Source organism: Papio anubis, chromosome 3 (genome assembly GCF_008728515.1).
Source record: "Papio anubis isolate 15944 chromosome 3, Panubis1.0, whole genome shotgun sequence".
NCBI classification, from domain to species: Eukaryota; Metazoa; Chordata; class Mammalia; order Primates; family Cercopithecidae; genus Papio; species Papio anubis.
Genome location: NC_044978.1, coordinates 170,171,396 through 170,190,032, shown reverse-complemented (window position 1 = coordinate 170,190,032; position 18,637 = coordinate 170,171,396). Strand labels below are relative to the sequence as shown.

At 40.8% G+C, this 18,637-nt stretch overlaps 1 protein-coding gene across 13 annotated transcripts in view; it reads right to left on the bottom strand.

Moving 5' to 3' along the window:
- Positions 1–510: 510 nt before the first annotated feature.
- Positions 511–18,637, bottom strand: part of LDB2 (LIM domain binding 2) — a 401,491-nt gene continuing 383,364 nt past the window's right edge. Inside the window, exons 6-9 of one of the 13 annotated variants that reach the window (XM_017958599.2) lie at positions 11,003–11,126; positions 7,534–7,685; positions 4,836–4,978; positions 511–2,106 (exon numbers count right to left, since the gene is read on the bottom strand). In XM_017958599.2, the coding sequence (XP_017814088.1) occupies positions 4,874–4,978; positions 7,534–7,685; positions 11,003–11,126 (381 nt within the window). In that variant the 3' untranslated portion in view covers positions 511–2,106; positions 4,836–4,873. The remainder of the gene's footprint in view (positions 2,107–4,835; positions 4,979–7,533; positions 7,686–11,002; positions 11,127–18,637) is intronic. The other 12 variants (XM_017958603.2, XM_017958604.1, XM_017958601.2 and 9 more) reach the window with 12 other exon arrangements.

The following is an 18,637-nucleotide window of genomic DNA, read 5'->3' as shown; positions in this document are numbered from 1 at the left end:
ATGAGCTGGGAATGAAACATCCTGAGATAAGGGGTGACTGGCTGAAATAGCCTGAGCTTTGGTCCCAACCCATCCCCTCATAGAAACAGGATGCCCTTCAGTGCTTTAGTCCAGCGTGTCACCTGACCTCAGGGTATGAAACCCAGGTCCGGCTGCTTTCCAGGGTCCCTCAGCTATGGTACAAATGGGGCCTTGCACCACAGCTGAGACTCCGTCTGCCCTGGGCAGCTTTTCTGAGCCTTGGGGACTATGTCCCATGATTCCTAGGCTTCTGTTGTTTCTTGCTGCCTGTCTGTAAGTAATAAACCTGCTCCGTGTAATTTGTTGCACATGAGTGTCTTCTGGCTCACTGGACTCAGACGAATTGGTAGCCAGCGCACAGTGAACTTACTTCACACAGGTTTTACGGTTCCACTTCATTTGGAGTCTGGACCATGAATCTAAGCTCAATACTTCTCATAATTGTGAGCAGATTGCTACACACGTACTCACACAAATAGCCAGATTCACTTGCTTTGGTCATTAACACAGTTTATTATTGGCACACTTATCAGTAAAGCATACATAAAATACAGCTGTTTTTAACACACGGAGCCACTGTGTCTTTACATGTGTGGGGGAACATATTAATATGCAAATGGAAAAATTAGTTCTCTTATAAAGTTTCACATAAATACACTGGAGTTGCCCAAAAACGAAAAGTCCCCATAAAAGAACCAGGTGAGAGCTTTACAAAATATCATACAAGAAATATACTATAAAAAGAAAGGATGGTCAACTCAGGTACAATTTAAAAACACACAAAAGTTTCAGGTTTATTAAACTTCCCACAAAACCAATGGATTACATGGCTTGAAAATATTTGGATCAACAGCAACTTTACAAATGCATAAATTCGTAAGGGTCCAATTGTCTTTCTTTACTTAAAAATCTGCCCTGGTGTCTTCGATGAAAAAAATGACATTTCTTGTTTCAGCACTTGGGCTAAATTGAGTCGACTCTAGACTTAAGAACCAATTGACGTCAGCTCGACCATAAATTACCTTGCTGGGCCCTCTTAGCTGTTGCCCAATGAAAGAAAACAAAGAAAAAAAAAATAAAGGTACGTTTAAATTACTTTCCAAAGCTGATTTTTTTGTCTTTTCTTTTTTTACTGAAACAAGAAACTCTCAGATGCAAGTCAAAAAGCAGAAAATATTTTACAATATTAAAAAGTCATCTGTAGTTAGGTTCGGCATATTAATGAGATCCTGAGCACTGAGCATTTATGGACAATATGGCCTTCGTTTGATGCATAAAAAGGAAATTCAACACAAACACGTTGTTAAAACTGTGCCAGAAGATGCGCTAGAGTTTTCTCTCGTTTTAATTACAATCAGTGCCAGTATCTGTATTACCTGTGAAGGCCTCCAAGGAAGGGTCATGGAAGCTTATTTGGAATAATCCTCTCAATTAGAAAAAAAGAAGGAAGAAAGAAAATCAGATCATTGTGGTTTAGAAATAGATATTTGCATGGAAAAGTTTTTATCTCTTCTGTTTCCTCTCCTGTAAGTAAAGATCTGCAATCGTAATGATCACCCACGGGCCTATTGACAGTGGATTCTGGTGCGGATAATCTTATTGGGAAGCCTGGGGTGGGGGGTTTTCTGATTTGGTCTCTTGAGTGGCGGGAGGTTTACTGTTCCACGGGCTGTTGTTCCCCAGCGCGGGTGAATTGTTGAAGTCCTCCTCGTCGTCCATGCCGTTGGCCGCATCATATTGCGTGTTTTCTAATCTAGTGATTAGCCTTTCGTCCTCGTCCCCAAACTCACCTCCCATCAGAGTTGGCTCTCCTACCACCATCACATCCTGTGAACAGCAGCTGACATTATTACAGGGAAACCTTGGGAGAGAGAAGCTCAGCTTAAAATAACAGTGGGAGGAGTCGGGGAATCTAGGACAGACACACTCGTGTACTGTACAACGGGGTCAAGTCTCAATGTCGGGGGCCGAGACGCATATTTGATTTCTACAGGAAATAAACATCGCCTCCTGATGTGTAACAACCACGCGAGTTTATGTCCTTAGTGCGCAGCCTGACACTGGAGAACGAGCAATGCTAGCAATCTGCAGAAATAAAAAAATGTATTTTTCAAAATTAAAAAAATCCATGCTTTCAACTTGCCGACATTGGGGACTTTTGAGAGGACTGTGGAACCTTCTGCTGGGTGCTTCTCAATACCTCAAAAAATCTTCCACTTTTATTTAGGGCCTGTGAGTGGCTTTGGAAACTAGCAGTGACCAGAGACACACATAAGGTGCAATTCTGCAATATTCACATAACTCATTCCAAACGGTATTTTCTCTGTCCCAGGGATGATATACATTTTAATTGAAGACAGAATCTCTCTTTTCTCTACTCAGCCAGGCCCTTTTATGCAGCCAATATCCTTGACATTCTGCTACTTAATTATGGTAATTAATTTAGGTAAAGTTTTCGATAAAAACAATGTTCACACTGATTTGACAATTTGCATAGCTAATTAAGTCATTAGCAAAAACCTGCTGATTGCCAACAAGCCCTGAATTTACCATCTGTTATTTCATGGTGCCTGTCACCTATCACCACACAGGCAACCCTGCCACCCATCTGGGCAGTAAAGAGAACCAGTCTGTCCAGCTGGTGCCATAAAAGGAAGATGAAGAACGCTAATTATAATTACATTGATGAAGCTGGTAGTCATCAGAGATGGAAGCGTGTAAGAAGAATCCATCTAATCACTCTTTTAAGTACAAATTGTCCTTCCATGCAAATAAGTAAGCCACCTACTGTAGCTGGGAGCATGGGGAGGCCACAGCTGGAGAGGCCCAGGGATGGGGAAGAAGAATGCACACATGGGGCAGAGCTCCAGCTTCTTTGCTCAAAGGGGACCATATGGGGTTGATGAATGACCTTGGCATGGGACAGGACATCTGTCAGGTGGATTCTTCTGGGCAGGCTCTGAGCAATACTCCACTTAAAAGTGCAGTAACTTCAGGAAAGTGACCAACTGTGATCAGCCTCCACTGAGGCCAGAGAAAGTAGGGCTAGCCAGATGCTTTCGGAGATGAGAGGGTGGGGTTTCCAGTAGAAAGGCTAATTCAATAAAATGTTTCGACAACTGTGCAAAAATTCTTTTTACTAGAGCTTTGCCCAGAGAAGGTTTTCCTGGGGCAGTAGAATGGAATACTGCCTACCGTCGGGAGAAGGGCCAGTGGGATCTCTAAATCCCTTCTAGAATTTTCAAAGTGCCCATTGAACAAATCCCTTAGTTATCCCCTAGTCTTTTACAATGGAAAACCTTGTTTTATCTATTTCTGCTCCCCACCATTCTTGAGTTAGAGGAGATAATTAATAGGTTTCCAAACTATGTTTTCTGACTAATCATTCTTGTGAATAGATAAAAATGATTTTAAAAAGAAATGTCCCAAATGGAGTAAGTGACTAAAATGTGAGCTTGGTAAACCCAGCAATAAAAATGCCAGGGGATATTCAGCTCTGTGCTTCCAAGATTTATTTATTTATTACGCAATGAAGAACCAGAAATGACAGTGACATGGAAGGAGACTCATGAAGACTGTTAAGGTGAGATACAAAGTAGATACTGTCCTGACTGGCAGAAAGGATGACAGGATTTTAGATGGAATATGGCCACCGCAGAGACGTGAATGGTATTTGGTTAGCTGGGCAGCTGCAATGTTACCTGCTGGGGGGTGTTCAGGATAAAAGAGTGCCACTGAGTTATAGGCAATTAGGAGATGACACTTACGATCAAGAACAAAGGGAGATGGAAAAATAGGGCTAGGTTGTACAGAGCATGACATGAGGGTTAATCTCATTTCATGACTTGTGTCCAGCACACTTGAAGGGCTTGGAAAACACATGCATAAGGCATTGCAGGGCAGGAGAAGGATGTTAGAACCAACCACATGGGTCTGCATTAGTATTGTGACTCCAAAGTCATCGAGAGAGGATGGGAGAGTATGAGGAAGCATAATTTGAAAGAGGAGGAGGAAAATAAAAAGCAGCCAACTTAAGCATGATATTAAAAGAAAAGCTCCCAACACTCCAAATGCATTCATTGAATTAGAAAACAACAGTCATTCAAGGAAAGTACTATGAACATAATAGTTTGAATCATTTCCAATGGAGCCGACAGGCTTGTAATCTGTTTGTTGAATCTTTGTTCTAGGAGCAACTGGAAAAGACGTCTAGGCATAGGTGTTTTTAAATGTACTAAATTTCAAAGGGATGTCACACATGGTTTACTAATTATATAAAAAATCCCTAGCTAGATATGTAGTTGTGTGTGTGTGTGTGTGTGAGAGAGCGTGTGTGTGTGTATGTGTGTGTAGGTGTGTGTGTGTACATAATTGACAAATGGCAAGTTAAGGGCTTCATATGCACATAGACAGTTAAGGCCACTTATAAATTTATGTGCACATTTTTTCTATTGGTTCTTCTAAGCCTCTAGACTAGGATAGTGATTATCTGCTCTGGTAGTCTGGATTTGTCATTCTCACACAAAATAAATAAAGCATGATGTGCATTCTAGGCTGCCTCTACTTAGGGGTTGTTAGCAACATTTCCCCCCATTTTGTTAAAAATCCCCCCAACATTGGCAGTGAGAGTACATTTCCTTCCCATCTCTATCCTGTGTGTCCACGAGAGGCAACAGCAAGCCATCTGAGAGAGGTCCATATGCCCTCAGCTCCCCACAAGGCCAACTTCTGCTCCTCGCTGGAAGCCCAGAGGCGCCACCAGCTCTCACCCACTTCACATCTTCTCACTAATCCCCCGTGCAAAGACCACCAACCTCTGAGGAGGACTGGAAGTGACTCCTTTCAGGGCCCCTCAATGCTTCTCCTTAAATTGGCCAGAAGGGGTCACTGCTGTTGAATGACACAGGTCTCCATCCCTCCCAGGGTTGAGGCTGCAGTTCGGGATCGCTCCTAGCCCCTGCTCATGGAGTGAGAAGCAGAATCCAAGGATTAAACCCTAGCCCTCGCCAGACACACACATCGCTGCCGCAGCAGCTACACAGACCACAGCTGTGGTCATAGTGGCACATGCCTTTGGACCAGACAGTGGATGCCTGCAGGTAGCATCTCTAGTTAACCAGTAGAATAGTGTTGATAACTCAGTAGACAGGGTTAAAAGATGTGGTCACCACAAGTCATCCAACGCTTATCATTTAATGTCTATTCAACTCCAGGACACATATGAATTTGTACATTTTCCTAATCTGGTTGTCCTTTCTGTCTCTCTGTGACATCTGACAATTTTACTTTATTAAAACATCTTTAACTGCATGGTATGGAGATAGTGTTGAAATTCAACTCTCACTTCCTAACGGTGCCTTGCTTTTAATCACACAAAATCCAAAGGGTCTCAACATGTTAAAAACCCTCTGGATACAGGCAACCTCCAGTAAAATACAGTTGTTGATTTGGAAGACAGGAGCATAACAGAGTACAGAAGCCATATCCTTTTTCAAATGAAATTGAAATGATTCTGACTAGTCCATATGTGTCAAAATATATGACACGTAAGCTGCTACTCTCAACTTCTACAACCATGTCAGATATCACTAATGGATGGCCCACCAAACCCAGACTAGACCTTAGAATCCTGCTCAATACCATACTCTGAGGGCTGGCAGGAGAGAGAAAATGTCCTTGCCATCCCTAGATGAGACGGTGAGCTCTTCATGACAGGGCTTTGTTGTTGTTGTTTTTCACCTTGGTATTGCTGCTACCTGGCACAGTGTGGGCACATAGTAGGAGCTCAGAAAACATCTGTTAAACTGATTGGGATTCTTGCAGCTACAGTGCCTTTAAGTAGCTATGTCACCATTCCAGAATCCTCTGAGATGCACTTTTTTCCTATTTGCTAGAGGAAACTAATGAATGTTACTGCCTTTAACTCCAGGATTGGATAAATAAATGGGCTCCTGTGTATACTTTTTCAGCTGATTTATCTAAATCAGGCCATTTTCTCTATTCAAAATTTCACCAGGAGTGGGTATAACCTGATACTTTTTTAATAAAGAGACTCGGGTTTTCCTCTTTTAGCTTTTCCCCCTGAGCTTTAGAGGTAATAGGTGTAAAGCCTAGCTCACAAAGTGGAGGACCACCTGGAGACTGTTTTCATTATTTGAAGACTGCAATTTGTAACTTTGTAAAATGTAACATGGTACCTTCCATTTTAGGCTGGTCATTCTCCCCATGCCCCCTTCTTTCTAATGCAATGGGAATGAAAAGTATACCCCCTGTCTGTGGGAGACAGGAGAAGAGAAACAATGGCCCAAGGAATCCTCAGGGTACTGATGGGGTTGGTTTTGGCCAAAGAGAACTGACCAATGGAAAGTCGGTACAAGTGGGTGGGGGCAGATTTGAAATACACACTTGGAAGTAAGTGAGGAATCCCTGTGCAAAGGTCCACTCCCACATGGAAGCGATGGAACAGGATCAGAACAATAAGGGTAAGGATGAGAGCAAGAAGGGTGAGGGGGAAAAACGTGAGAAAGACGGAAAAGGTAAAATTGTACTAGTTGAGGGATGTAACAAGAAATAGGGCATCTTTGGAAAACAGAGTATCTAAAAGGTATCCACGAAGCACTGAGAAAATCTCAGGATTTGAATGATGGCCAAACACCTGGTGACAGGGTGGTATGACAGGGACAGCAGAGAAGGAACAGAAGCAGTTTAAAGAAGCTAAGGACTTAAAGGAGATAGTCTAATAAGGGGCTGCGGAGTTAGGAGATGGGAGGGATTTAGGCAGAAGGGACAGAATTCACGAAGAATGAATAAGAGATGAAGAGAGTTCCTGTGCAGTTTTCACTATATGGGACTACCCTCAGCTGTCAGCTTTGGAATTCAAAGAAGTCCCCTTCCTAATGGCCTTTGTCAAGATCAAGAAATGAAAGAAAGGGGCCAAGGGTTCGAGAGAGTTGAGACCAAACCAGAGGCTGATCCTCCCCCTTAACTAATGAAAAGGGCTAAGAGAGAGCTTCACTGAGCTGCATTTTTAGTGGCTGCCGGTTAATTACCTGAGTCTTAAAATAAGAGAGGACGCCCATGTTGGGGAAGGCCCAGTCGAATTACAATATGGGACTGAGCCGCTGGGAGCTAGTTTCCAGTGGAGCACAGGGTCTCCAATGATGGTGCTGAGAGGCCCTAATATGCCACCAGGCATGCTGCTAAGTGATATTTTAATTAAACCTTAAGTGACATATCTCCTGTCTGTGACTCTGATGGCTTTTTAATTCAGGTCCCATTGCAGCACGACTCTTAATATTCCTTTCTAATTCCCAGTTTGCAGGGGAAGGTTTCCATGGCAGAGTTCCTCCCTCCCATCCCAACCTCTGTCCCTGTCTTTCCTCCCTCCCCCACCTCCAATCTGCCCAGGATTTTTTTTTTTTTTTTTTTCAGTGAAAAGAAACTTTAATTTGGGCCCTCTGAGTAGGAAGCAGGCGGTTAGGATTTCGGGCCTAAGAGGAAAGCGAGACTTACAGGTACCTGACTGGACAGACTCAGGTTTGCAGCTGTGGTCTTCTTCTTGCTGCCAGTGCTGTTTGCATTGTTCCCAGCGCTACTGTTGGAAGTGCTGCTGGTGGAATTTTTCCTTTTTCTCCGTTTGGTTGTTGGTTGCCTTGTGGGTTCTGCTGCAATATAGAAAAGGGAAGAGGGATCAGTTCTAGGGCAAAAGCAACAAGGCAATCATCAGTATGGTTCCTCTAAGGAAGCTGTCTTTGTAAACTTAAGAGTAGAATATTTAAACCATTTTCCATTTCTTATAGCTTTAGAAAGAATAAAAGGAGAAAACTGTAGATGTATTTTTAGCACAAAATATGTGACACTCTTTTCTTTGTTTGTAGATCAAATAATTTTTATTTAATTGTTCTAATGATATATATTTAATTTTGTAAAAAATTTTTTAGGGGTGTAACTACAAGTACCACTTTCTTAATTGGATTTAAAATATTTTGTCATTAGAAAATTTGGGAAACTTTTTTCCTCTGGTGTGTCTTCTCTTTAAAACAAAGAGAGGACTCCTGGGATCCCTAGGGTACCTCCAAGGTACCAGTGAAGTAGGAACTTTAGATAGCCAAATTCGTGAGCCAGTGTGCAACAGCAGCATCTACTGGTAAAATGTTATATTGCAGCCCACCTCTATTATACCTTTATAGAATTCTCAAGTAAAGTCAGTTCCATCAGCTGTGGATGTGGAGCTTAGGGATTCCCAAGTTCAGAAGGAATACCCATGGTTTGGGCCCTGCTGTCTAATGAATGCTATTCCAAAATTGCAAGAAAAAAATATGTCTGAGTATATGGTATAGCCAGTATATTACTGAGGGGAAACTAGACCTCTTAAAGAAAGGCCTATTCAAAAATAGAGAAAAATATTTTGGACTTGAAGGATGGGGCAACATTTTAATGGAAATATAGAGACCCAAGGTAAAGTGTGGTAAGATAAATATTCTTTATTTATTTGTTTGTTACTTATAAGGTATAGAACATTATGCAATGCCTGTCACTATTCTTAATGTTTCCAATGCACTATTTTATATTTGAAAAATCCTATTATTTAGGAACTATTATTTTAATCTTTGTTTCATAAATGAGAAAGTTTCAGAAGCCTTCTCCTGCCAGTTACTGAGTAAGTTGGAAATGGCAAGTAAGAGCATCCTTTTTGCTAACTCTTATTTTAGACCTGACTGTGATGGAGAGAAGGCAACTCAGGGCCACACTGGAACCAAATAAGAGGGCCTTGTAAAATTTTCTTAAAACACCTATGCTGGCCGGGTGCCATGGCTCATGCTTATAATCCTAGCATTTTGGGAGGACGAGGCTAGTGAATTGTTTGAGCCCAGGCATTCGAGACCAACTTGGGCAACATGGTGAAACCCCATCTGCACAAAATACATACAAATTAGCCAGGTGTGATGATAGGCACCAGGGATCCCAGATACTCTTGAGGCTGAGGTGTGAGAATCACCTGAGCCTGGAAGTTGAGGCTGCAATAAGCTATGATTGTGCCACTGCAGTCCAGCCTGGGTGACAGAGCAAGACCGTGTCTCAAAAACAAAGCAAAGCAAGACAAAATAAAACAAAAACAAACAAACAAAAAAACCCACCTATGCCACTTCTGATGGACAATGGGAAGGATCTTCCTCTAAGGCTCATTTCAAAGACCACTTAGTCCAAAGAGTATCCCTGACTTCTGACTTTTGACTTTTCTACTTATCTACTATTTTTTTTGTCATTCGTAAATATTTGTCTCTTATGCTTAAAGATTTTCATCAAATGGTCTATCATTTTCCTCCATCGAGTTCTGGGTGCTTGTTCTGAAGGATGAGAGGAACAGGATATAGAACTGTTCCAGGTCATGGAGTTGAATAAAGGGTTGAGGAGGACATTCTAAAGTCCAGCAGATACTCAGGCCCACTGCTGATAAGCATCTTCTTTCTTTGACCTTAAGAGTATAAATTTGGTACTTTTTAAATTTGTAATTTGACATGACACTGGGGCAAATGTACCTAAAATGCAAACTCTGGACTATTCCCATTAACAGTAGGTGGCTGTGGTAGTAAAGTAATGGACTTTGGAGACATAAAAACCTTTTTGTGACACAGTCCTCCTTCATTTGTTAGCCATGAGACTGGCTGTGTCAAATTACTACCCTAAGTCTCAGAGCGCACTATATAAAATGGAGATAATATATTTAAAGTTATGGTAAGGATTCAATATTTTTGCATGTTTTATTCAGTGTTATAACTCCCAGTGGCTAGAACCATGTCTGGACCCTAGTAAAACTCAATAAATAATTATTGAATGAATGAAGGAATTAATGAATAATATATTAATTATGTATGCCTATGTTAGAAAATATAGGTGCTCAAAGCATTTGCTGAGTGGATTGCCTTTTTTCTGTAAAGCTTTATTAGCATTAAAAGAAAAAATAAAGCCAATTTAAGCACATTTAATATATTTGGAAAATAATATTCCAAAAGTCTAAAATTCCCATAAGATGGGGATGTAACTATTCTACATAAAATAACACTTATTTTCTCAGCTTTCTAAATATGTACTTGATTAAATTTGCTATATTCATTTTATGTAAAACCCCTGGCCAATTACCAGCCGAAGGTGACCATTATATTTTGTGATTCAGAAAGCTATGTGCCTCGTGTTAATAATTACTCTTTATAAAAATAATTTTTAGCAAAGGGATACGTTTTGCTTTTATGATCAATGAGGCTCAACACACGCCTGGGAGTGAAAGTGTATTAGATAGGAAGACAATTAATGATGACTTGAAGCGGTAATTTCAGAACCCCAGCAGGAGACTGTAGTATCTAAACTGCATTCTAGGGAATTGAGGGAAATGGAATGGCTTATGTATTCTCTTCATGATCAGAACTTTTGATACAATATATCTTTAAAAATAGAGCAAACTTCATTTTTCCTTCATTCCTTTCCTCCTTTCTTCCTTCATTCCTTTGTTCTTTCTTCCTTCCTTCTTTCTATCCCTTTTTTCTCCTTTCCTTCCTCCTTATCTTCCCTTTCTTTGTTCTTTTTCATAATTTCTACCATTCTTAAAAAAACAAAAAACCTAAAACATTAGGCTGTGAAAAGCCAGCAATCTGGCTCAGTGGAAGAACCACTAGCTTGGGAGACAGGGACCCCTGGCTCTGATCTCAACTTTGCCAATGACCTTCTTGATCATCTTGAACACGTCATTTTACCTCTCTGAGTTGCAGGTCCTAATCTGATAAGCAAGGAGACTGTAGATAATTCTTAAGGATGTTCGCATGTCACAAATTCATTGTCTCTATGTCCACAACCATGGTCAGAATATCCCTAATAAGCTACTTGTCCTGTTACATTAATGATCACCTTCCTCCTTTTCACATCACTTCATCCCTGGAAGACACCTCTGAAAATGAATTTAGAGAAAGAGCGAAGAATGAGGGTATACCTGGCGGAGCCACCATCCGCTGCCACTTCTGAAACAAGCAGGTCTTCAGGCAGTCTCGGGGACTGAGGTTGTAAGTTTTATGTCTCGACATCAGTTCCTGCATTGGCTCCAATATTACACACAACTGCAAGAAGTTCAAAGACATTGGCATTTCACTACTTTATAATACTAATTACAATAGATAATGTTAACAGCTGGAATCAAGTAGACAGCCTTGAGGATACTTTTATTTTCCTGGTTTTCATTTTCTTTATATAAATGTGAGGAAAAATAACTATTACAAAAATTTGACTATATCTACTTAATTATCATTTATAATATGATATTACAGCTGAATGTGATTCACACAGATACACACATAGACACACACACACACACACACACACACACACACACACTCCTGTACAGACAATGGGGTGGATATATGTAGCTGTATTCTGAATTCAAATAACTCTCTCTGGTTAAAAACACAAAGCAAAACAAAAACGAACAAACAAACAAAAAACCCTCTTCTTTCAGCCTGCTTCGATTTCTACTCTGGTTTCTGTTCTTGTTTGTATAAGCACACGCTGTGAGTTACAATGCTAGTTTATGCAGATTGGTAGTGAAATTCATCTTTTAAACTGGAGAACAGAGTGGAAACTACAGGCACTTTTTGATCTTAACTCTTAGAAAGGTGGCTGGTGAATGCTATTTTATTTTTATTCATGTACTCATCTGTATTTTATACATGACGATACTGTAAATGACATATGTCAACATTCAATGTGGGAGGATTTTTTTTGTGGTTCTGCATACAGCCACCTTGTTCCTTCCTTTGGTTAGATTTTTTTCAGCCTTACTTTGGTCTAAGACGTCTGATGACAAAGATTAATGAGGAAAACAAGAAGATAAAACCATTTAGGATTGCCTTGGACTTTTCCGAATTCCTTCTCAACTGGAAGCTTATCAGAATACCACTGCATTGACAGTACTATACCTATGAGGACAGAGACCACAATTTGGAGTTGTACATTGATCACTATTGCAATTACAATGATATAAATATTGGCCACGCACCTTCTTCTGCGAAAAAGCATCACCTTATTATGAAAGACAGATGTGCAGTCTTCAGCATCATCAGCCTACCTTCCTTTTTAGCCTCTCTTCTTATGCCATCCCTCATCTTGAACATGTCCCTAGAGGCCACTCTGCTTTTGGTCCTCTGAGCTCTCTCTACCTGAAATTCTTCTCTCCCCTCCTCTTGGAGAATACTCACTCATCCTTGAAGAAATAGTTACTTCTTCTGTTAAGCCTTCTTCCCAGATGTGCACCTGTCCCCACACAGACTGAGCTGGGTGCCTCTCTCCAGTTCTCCACAGCACCCAGCTTCTTCTGCTGTATGGACTCACTCATTCATGCTATGAAACCATCTGCTTCTAAGTCTGCCTTTACCACTAGGCCATGAATGCTTCGAAGGCTGAGACTCCTTTTATCTCTGTGTTCCTAGTTTAACTCAAATGAGTAGATGCATTTAAAGAGTGATTCTTAGAAAGTCTGGAGGATCTTCCTATGCCGACATTTCTCGAAGTGTGGTCTAAGAAACATTTCCATCAGAATCAAATGGGCTGACTGTTAAAAGTTCAGATTTCGGGGCTATGCGACTTCTGTTTCATTGGGTCTTGAGGTGGGGTTCCAAATCTACATACTCCTGTTGGGGCTCAGAAAATGATACCCCCAAATGAAGGCCTCTGTATAAAGCAAAGTTTGTCTTCTACTTTCTCCTGCCCTACTGTCTCCTGCCCCTTATTCTCCCCCACAGCAAGCCATATAAACTAGAATGCCTCTTCCCCAAGGAAGATCGTAGAAACCAGAACCTATCCCTGCTAAAGGTAGACATAAAATCTAAACATATTATTCTAACTTCCCTCTGCCTTTCTGTGTAAGAGCTGACCATAAAGAAATTCTGTGATCCGCTTTGGAAGTAGGTCATAAGACCCCCATTCCAGCAAGGATCCTGTCCCATACCCAGGAGGAAGGAGTGCTGAGCGGAGAGACAAAGAAGAATCTGAACAGACAGGCTTTGCTGGGTTTCCCTACTCAGTTATTCCCATTAGAGAGTACTATACCTGCATTGAGAGTACTATACCTGAGTACTATACCTATACATTGAGAGTAATATACTGTGACCATTAGGTCATACTCTTTTTGTCCAATGACAGTCCATCACAATTGTGCATTCCTCATGTAGCCTAAACATAAAAATGAATCATTTTCCCTGTATCTTTGGGTCTTCATTCTGAAGTCTCCTGTGTCATGTAAAACTTTGCTTCAATAAATATGTTACACTTTTCTCTTGTTAATTTGTCTTTTGTTATAGGAGTGACCCTTACGATAGGTAAGAAAAGGAATCACATTTTTGTATCCCTATGCCCTCACATAATTCTGACAAACACGACTAGAATTTGCGGTCCACTAACCTATATATCCAGGGCTTTCAAATAGATAATAGAGACAGCAAGACATGCACAAACCCCAGTGGTGTCCAGTTCTAAGTCCATTCTCTTCTCACTTCTTCCCATTTTCTCAAGTTCTCTTCCTTCCTTCTTAAGTCTAAGGATGATAATTATCTTTACCTAGAAAGATTCTTCAGTTGTTTGTACCTATTACTGACCTAAGCTTGCTTAAACCACTTGCCCCATTTAAGGGTCAGCTGCACTTTTCTTACATTTGCAATTTCTCTGGAAGACAGTAAGATTTCAAAGCCTGAACAACACAAGGAATATGCACATCAAAGGGACCAAGACACCAACCCTACTAAACCAGGCTGTAAAGTAATGAGACCTGGGTTAGTAATGTTGGGTCCTCAGTCTTGCTTACTTTGATGTCCTTTTTGAAGTCTAAAGTGTTAATATGGAAAAACCTGTGAAAAAGGCAAGGTTAGTATACAGCTAACTCCATATTCCAACTCATGAAGACTCTATGTGTGCATTCCTCTGTTAAGAATTCCTTGCTGATCTCACTACAGGGTATATCCTCAAATGAAAACAAATCCTTCTACCAAAAGGACACCTTCACTCATGTTCATTGCAGTACCACTCACAATAGCGACGACATGGAATCAAGCCCATCAGTGGTGGACTGGATAAAGAAAATGTGGTACACACTCACCATAAAATACCACACAGTCACGAAAAAGAACAAAATCATGTTCTCTGTAGCAACATGGATGCAGCTGGAGTCCATTATCCTAAGTGACTTAACACAAAAACAGGAAACCAAATACTGCATATTCTCACTTATAAGAGAGAGCTAAACATTGGGTACATATGGGCACAAAGATGGGAACAATGACACTGGGCACTCCAAAAGCAGGAGGGAACGTTGAAAAACTACCTATCAGGTAGTAAGTTCACTATCTGAGTGACAGTATCAATAGAAGCCCAAACCTCAGCATCACGTAACATGCCCGTGTAACAAACCTGCTCATGTACCTCCTGAATCTAAAATAAAAATTGTAAAAAGGATGCTTTGCTACAAATCAAAGTGTAAGTTACAGACTACTTCATTGCCTTTCCAAGCCATTAATGCTCACCAGACCAAAAGGAGTGAAAGATTCCACAATTATCTAGGCAAGTAGATTTAAGAGTGGGTCATCCCTCAAAGAAGTACCACTGCTAGCTCCACACAGGGTCAGAAGATATTTGCTTCTATTATTAAGCAAGAATGGTAAGAAAAACTTCAGAGAAATCCTAAAGACTGGGAAACATTTTACAGTATATGTTTTAGTATTTAAAACAGTTAAAAATGTTTTCAACATTTTCAAATTATTTACATTTGGTTCATTTACCACTCATTGTAAATGAGCTTACACTGGAGATAAGATACATGGGTGGAGTGGAACAAACATGGATCTACAAGCTAAGAAGTCTAGGTATGGATTTTGACTGTCACGAGGTATGCATCCTCGGGTAAGTTATTTAAAAACACTGGGTTTCAGTTTTACCTGCAAAACAATACCCATCTTATATACTGTTGTGAGAATTTGAGTTAATATGTCTAATGCATGACTATTTAATAATCTGTAGATATTATGATTATATATTAGCAAGCATGCATAGGTTGCAACACAAACTACATTTCTATTACTTTACATCAACAAACATTTACTGAGCTTCCTCCTAAGTATCAAGCATTCTGCTTGGTGCTGGGGACACAAAAATGAGAATAACACAATCTCTGCCCTTAGAGGTAATCCTTAAAATTGCTTTAAGTATATTAAGAAAACTATCCTGCCTTAGGAAATCACATTCTTCCAAAGCAAGTATTTTTCATTGTACGACAAGGTAGATGGTGGGGGTGACCCGTTTGGACCTAGAAAGGACTATTAGCATTGGGCATGCTATGAAATGGGAGGGTTACACTTATTGTGAGGACTCTTGAGCTCACTGTCTTTTCCTTTTTTGCAGTGACTTTCCTCTCTGGGCTTTCAGCAACATTTCTTTTTCAGGTGCTAATCCTCAAAATTTATCCCTTTCCCTTTAATGTAAAAATATCTTTCCATCGCTGTAACCCACCCCAAAGGAGCCTGCATCTCTGAATGCTAATCAAGAATCCCCAAAGTCATTTTTCTTCCAGTGGAGAGTCTGGGGCTGGAGAGGCAGCCCTCCCCTTATTCATGTATGCAAATGAGGTTTCTTCTCTGCTGCAAGCATGCAATGGCTTTGCTGGGCTGTGTGCTGTAGGTGGCAGAACTAACTCAGATAAGAGCCTGTCTTCTTTGGCAGTAAGCCAGCGCATCTTGGCAACAGCAAAGGCCTGGGGCATTATGAAATGAAATCAGGAAGCAGGTTTGGGGAGTGGGTTCCCTTAGTCGCTAGTCAAATCTTTTGGGAGCTGCCGTTCGTACTCTCCCTGAGGTCTGAGACCCTCATGAGAATCCGGTGAAGGCTATGCAGCCTGTCTTTCAAATTTTGTACAAAATTTCTGGTGGTTGTTGAATCCTCTATAGCCCCTTCCATCGACTCTAGGAAGAGTCCCCTGTTTGTAATAAGTATGAGACAAGTTACAAGATATATGCGTTTTCCTCATTACCCCACTCCATATACACACACAAAAAATCACCAGGCAAATGCACATTGTGGAACTGAGCATAATAACACATGGTCCTTTGATGTTGAAAAAATTAATCTGCACAGCCAGGACAGCTACAAAGTGCCCACTGGACTTTTTCCCTTTGCCTAAAAGGAGAGGCCACAGACAACATGTTTGCGACATCTGCAGCAGTCTGCATGCAGGCTTGCACTTTTGTTTGGTCTCTTCCTGGGGTAGGACCGGAGTGAAGAATACCATGAGGAATCCCAGGACACTGTGGAAAGGGAAGGGATCAGCAAGGCCCGTGATCACTCTTTGAATATAAAACCCATAAACATGGGGTCCCTGTCAAGTCCAGATAAGATCCCTAAGAAAGCCATTGTTCATCCTGGCAAAGTTCCAAGGACATCTTTTTGCAGATTTAGTGAATGTTTTAGGCTGAGCTTGCTCCCCTATGCTTCTGACCTCTTTTTTTCTGAGATTCTGACCCCAAGACTGACCCTTTGGTATGAAATTTTGTAATCACAACAGGAACTTGATGAATGAGTGGATGGATGGATGGATGGATGGATGGATGGATGGATGGATGGGTGGATGGATGGATAATAGATAGCTTGGCCAGATCTATAGCAAGGAGTCATTTGTTAATGGCAGACAAATCAGGCATGGTCCTGTGTACTGTGAAGTGATGAATTTGTTCATTTGATAAATAAATGATTGTCTCCTGTATGCAAAATGCTTTGCACAATGCATATGTATGTCCTGGTCAGGCAGGAAGCTCTTAGTTCAGTCCCAGGATTCCTGCCTTTTCATATTAACAGAGGGCCTAACAAATGTAGACAGTGCAGTGTTTTGCTCTTGTTTTGCTTTTCATTTGACAGCTCTCCTGGAGAAATTCGATTCTTTTCACTACACACTCATACCCATTCTTCTGGGGCATCTCATTGCCTGAATCTCAGGAACAGGTGGTGCTTGTCAGATTTGGCTGTGAACTACAAAGCAGTATTTGATTATCTCCCAACGTAGGCTCTGTCTACCATCAACATTTTAATTCCATCTTTTTTGTGTGACATCCTATGGCCTTGAACCTTCTACTCTTTGTATGTAGGTCTCTGCAGAGTTGCTAGGTGAACGTGTTGCTCGGACCTTTGCTTGTGTTGTTTTTCTTGCTTAAAAGGCCTTCTCTCCTCTTTCCCAGTCGTCTTAACTAGGATTTGGCAAACTATGACCTGTGGACTAAATATCCATGCTTACTTACTGTCGATAGCTGCTTTTGTGCTACAGCAAAGCTCAGTAACTGGACAGCCTACACGTTAAAAAATACTCATTATCTTGTCCTTCACAGAAAGTTTGTTGACGCTTGAACTAAATCAGTACTATTCCAAGGAGGTGGCTGCAAATGACTTGTTACATCTTCATAATAGGATAAAGAGCTTGAGGCCGAGCATGTTCAATTCACTGCTTCCTTTATTGTGAAAGTTTTGCATTAAAAAGGTATCAGATCAACTAAACTATATGCCCAGTGACATAGCTGAATTATATTCTGGAGACAGCTCCTTGACTTGTTGAGAACCACTCACCCACACTAAGTCACACTATCTGAACCATTTAAGGTCCTCCAAGGTCCAGCTCAAATCCCACCTCTGTCTCCAACCATCCTATCCTGCAAGGGACTCTTTTGCTTCTATAGCACTTATCATGAATCTTTGCACATCCCAGTGTTTATATTTGCATTAGAAATTTTCCTTTCTTGTAGCCTTGTTCACCTCTTATATACGGCAAGCTAGGTTTTACTTTTCTTTTCATTTAACATGGCATTAGGTATACTCAAATATTTGTTGACTCATAACTTAATAATATCTACAGAATGCCTAGTCTATGTCTATCCCTGGAGTATGCACCTTATATTATTATATCATTAAGCCTCACTCCCACCTTTTGGCCCACTTTTACAGGTGGGAAAACTCATACTCAAACCCATTAAATCATCCAGAACTAGTGATAAAGAATGTGGTTCCTACAGTGTATCCAAGGCAATACAGCTATTTGAAGGGTGGAGAAGAGGTTCAGTCAAGTATCTCTGACTTCAACCCTGTACTATTAACTCCTAAGTGCTATGTTGTCTACCTCTCTGAATATCAGTGGCTTAAATGACTTCTAAGACACCAAGTTCAAAGCCTCTCACTGTTTTTTAGTTTCTCTTTGCAAATGGTGTTGATCCACAGAGCTAATACATGAAACTTGGGGATTTGAACCCAGATGAATCTGGTTCCAAAACCTACACAGAGAGGTAGGTGATGCAAAAGGGTGTAGGTTTTAGAAGCAGATTCATCTGGGTTCAAATCCTCCAAGTCTGCCATTGTCTAGCTATGTGTTCTTTGCCAAGAATTTTAGCCTCTCTGAATCTCAGTTTCCTCATCTAGAAAAGGGGGATAATACTACTTATCTCTGACAGTTTGAAACAAAGTAAGTAAGCCCTTAATACAAAAGCCTGGAACTAGGTCAGCACTCAAAAGGTGAACACTGTTGTGATGAGAAGTGCTGTGGCCTTAAAGGCCAGCC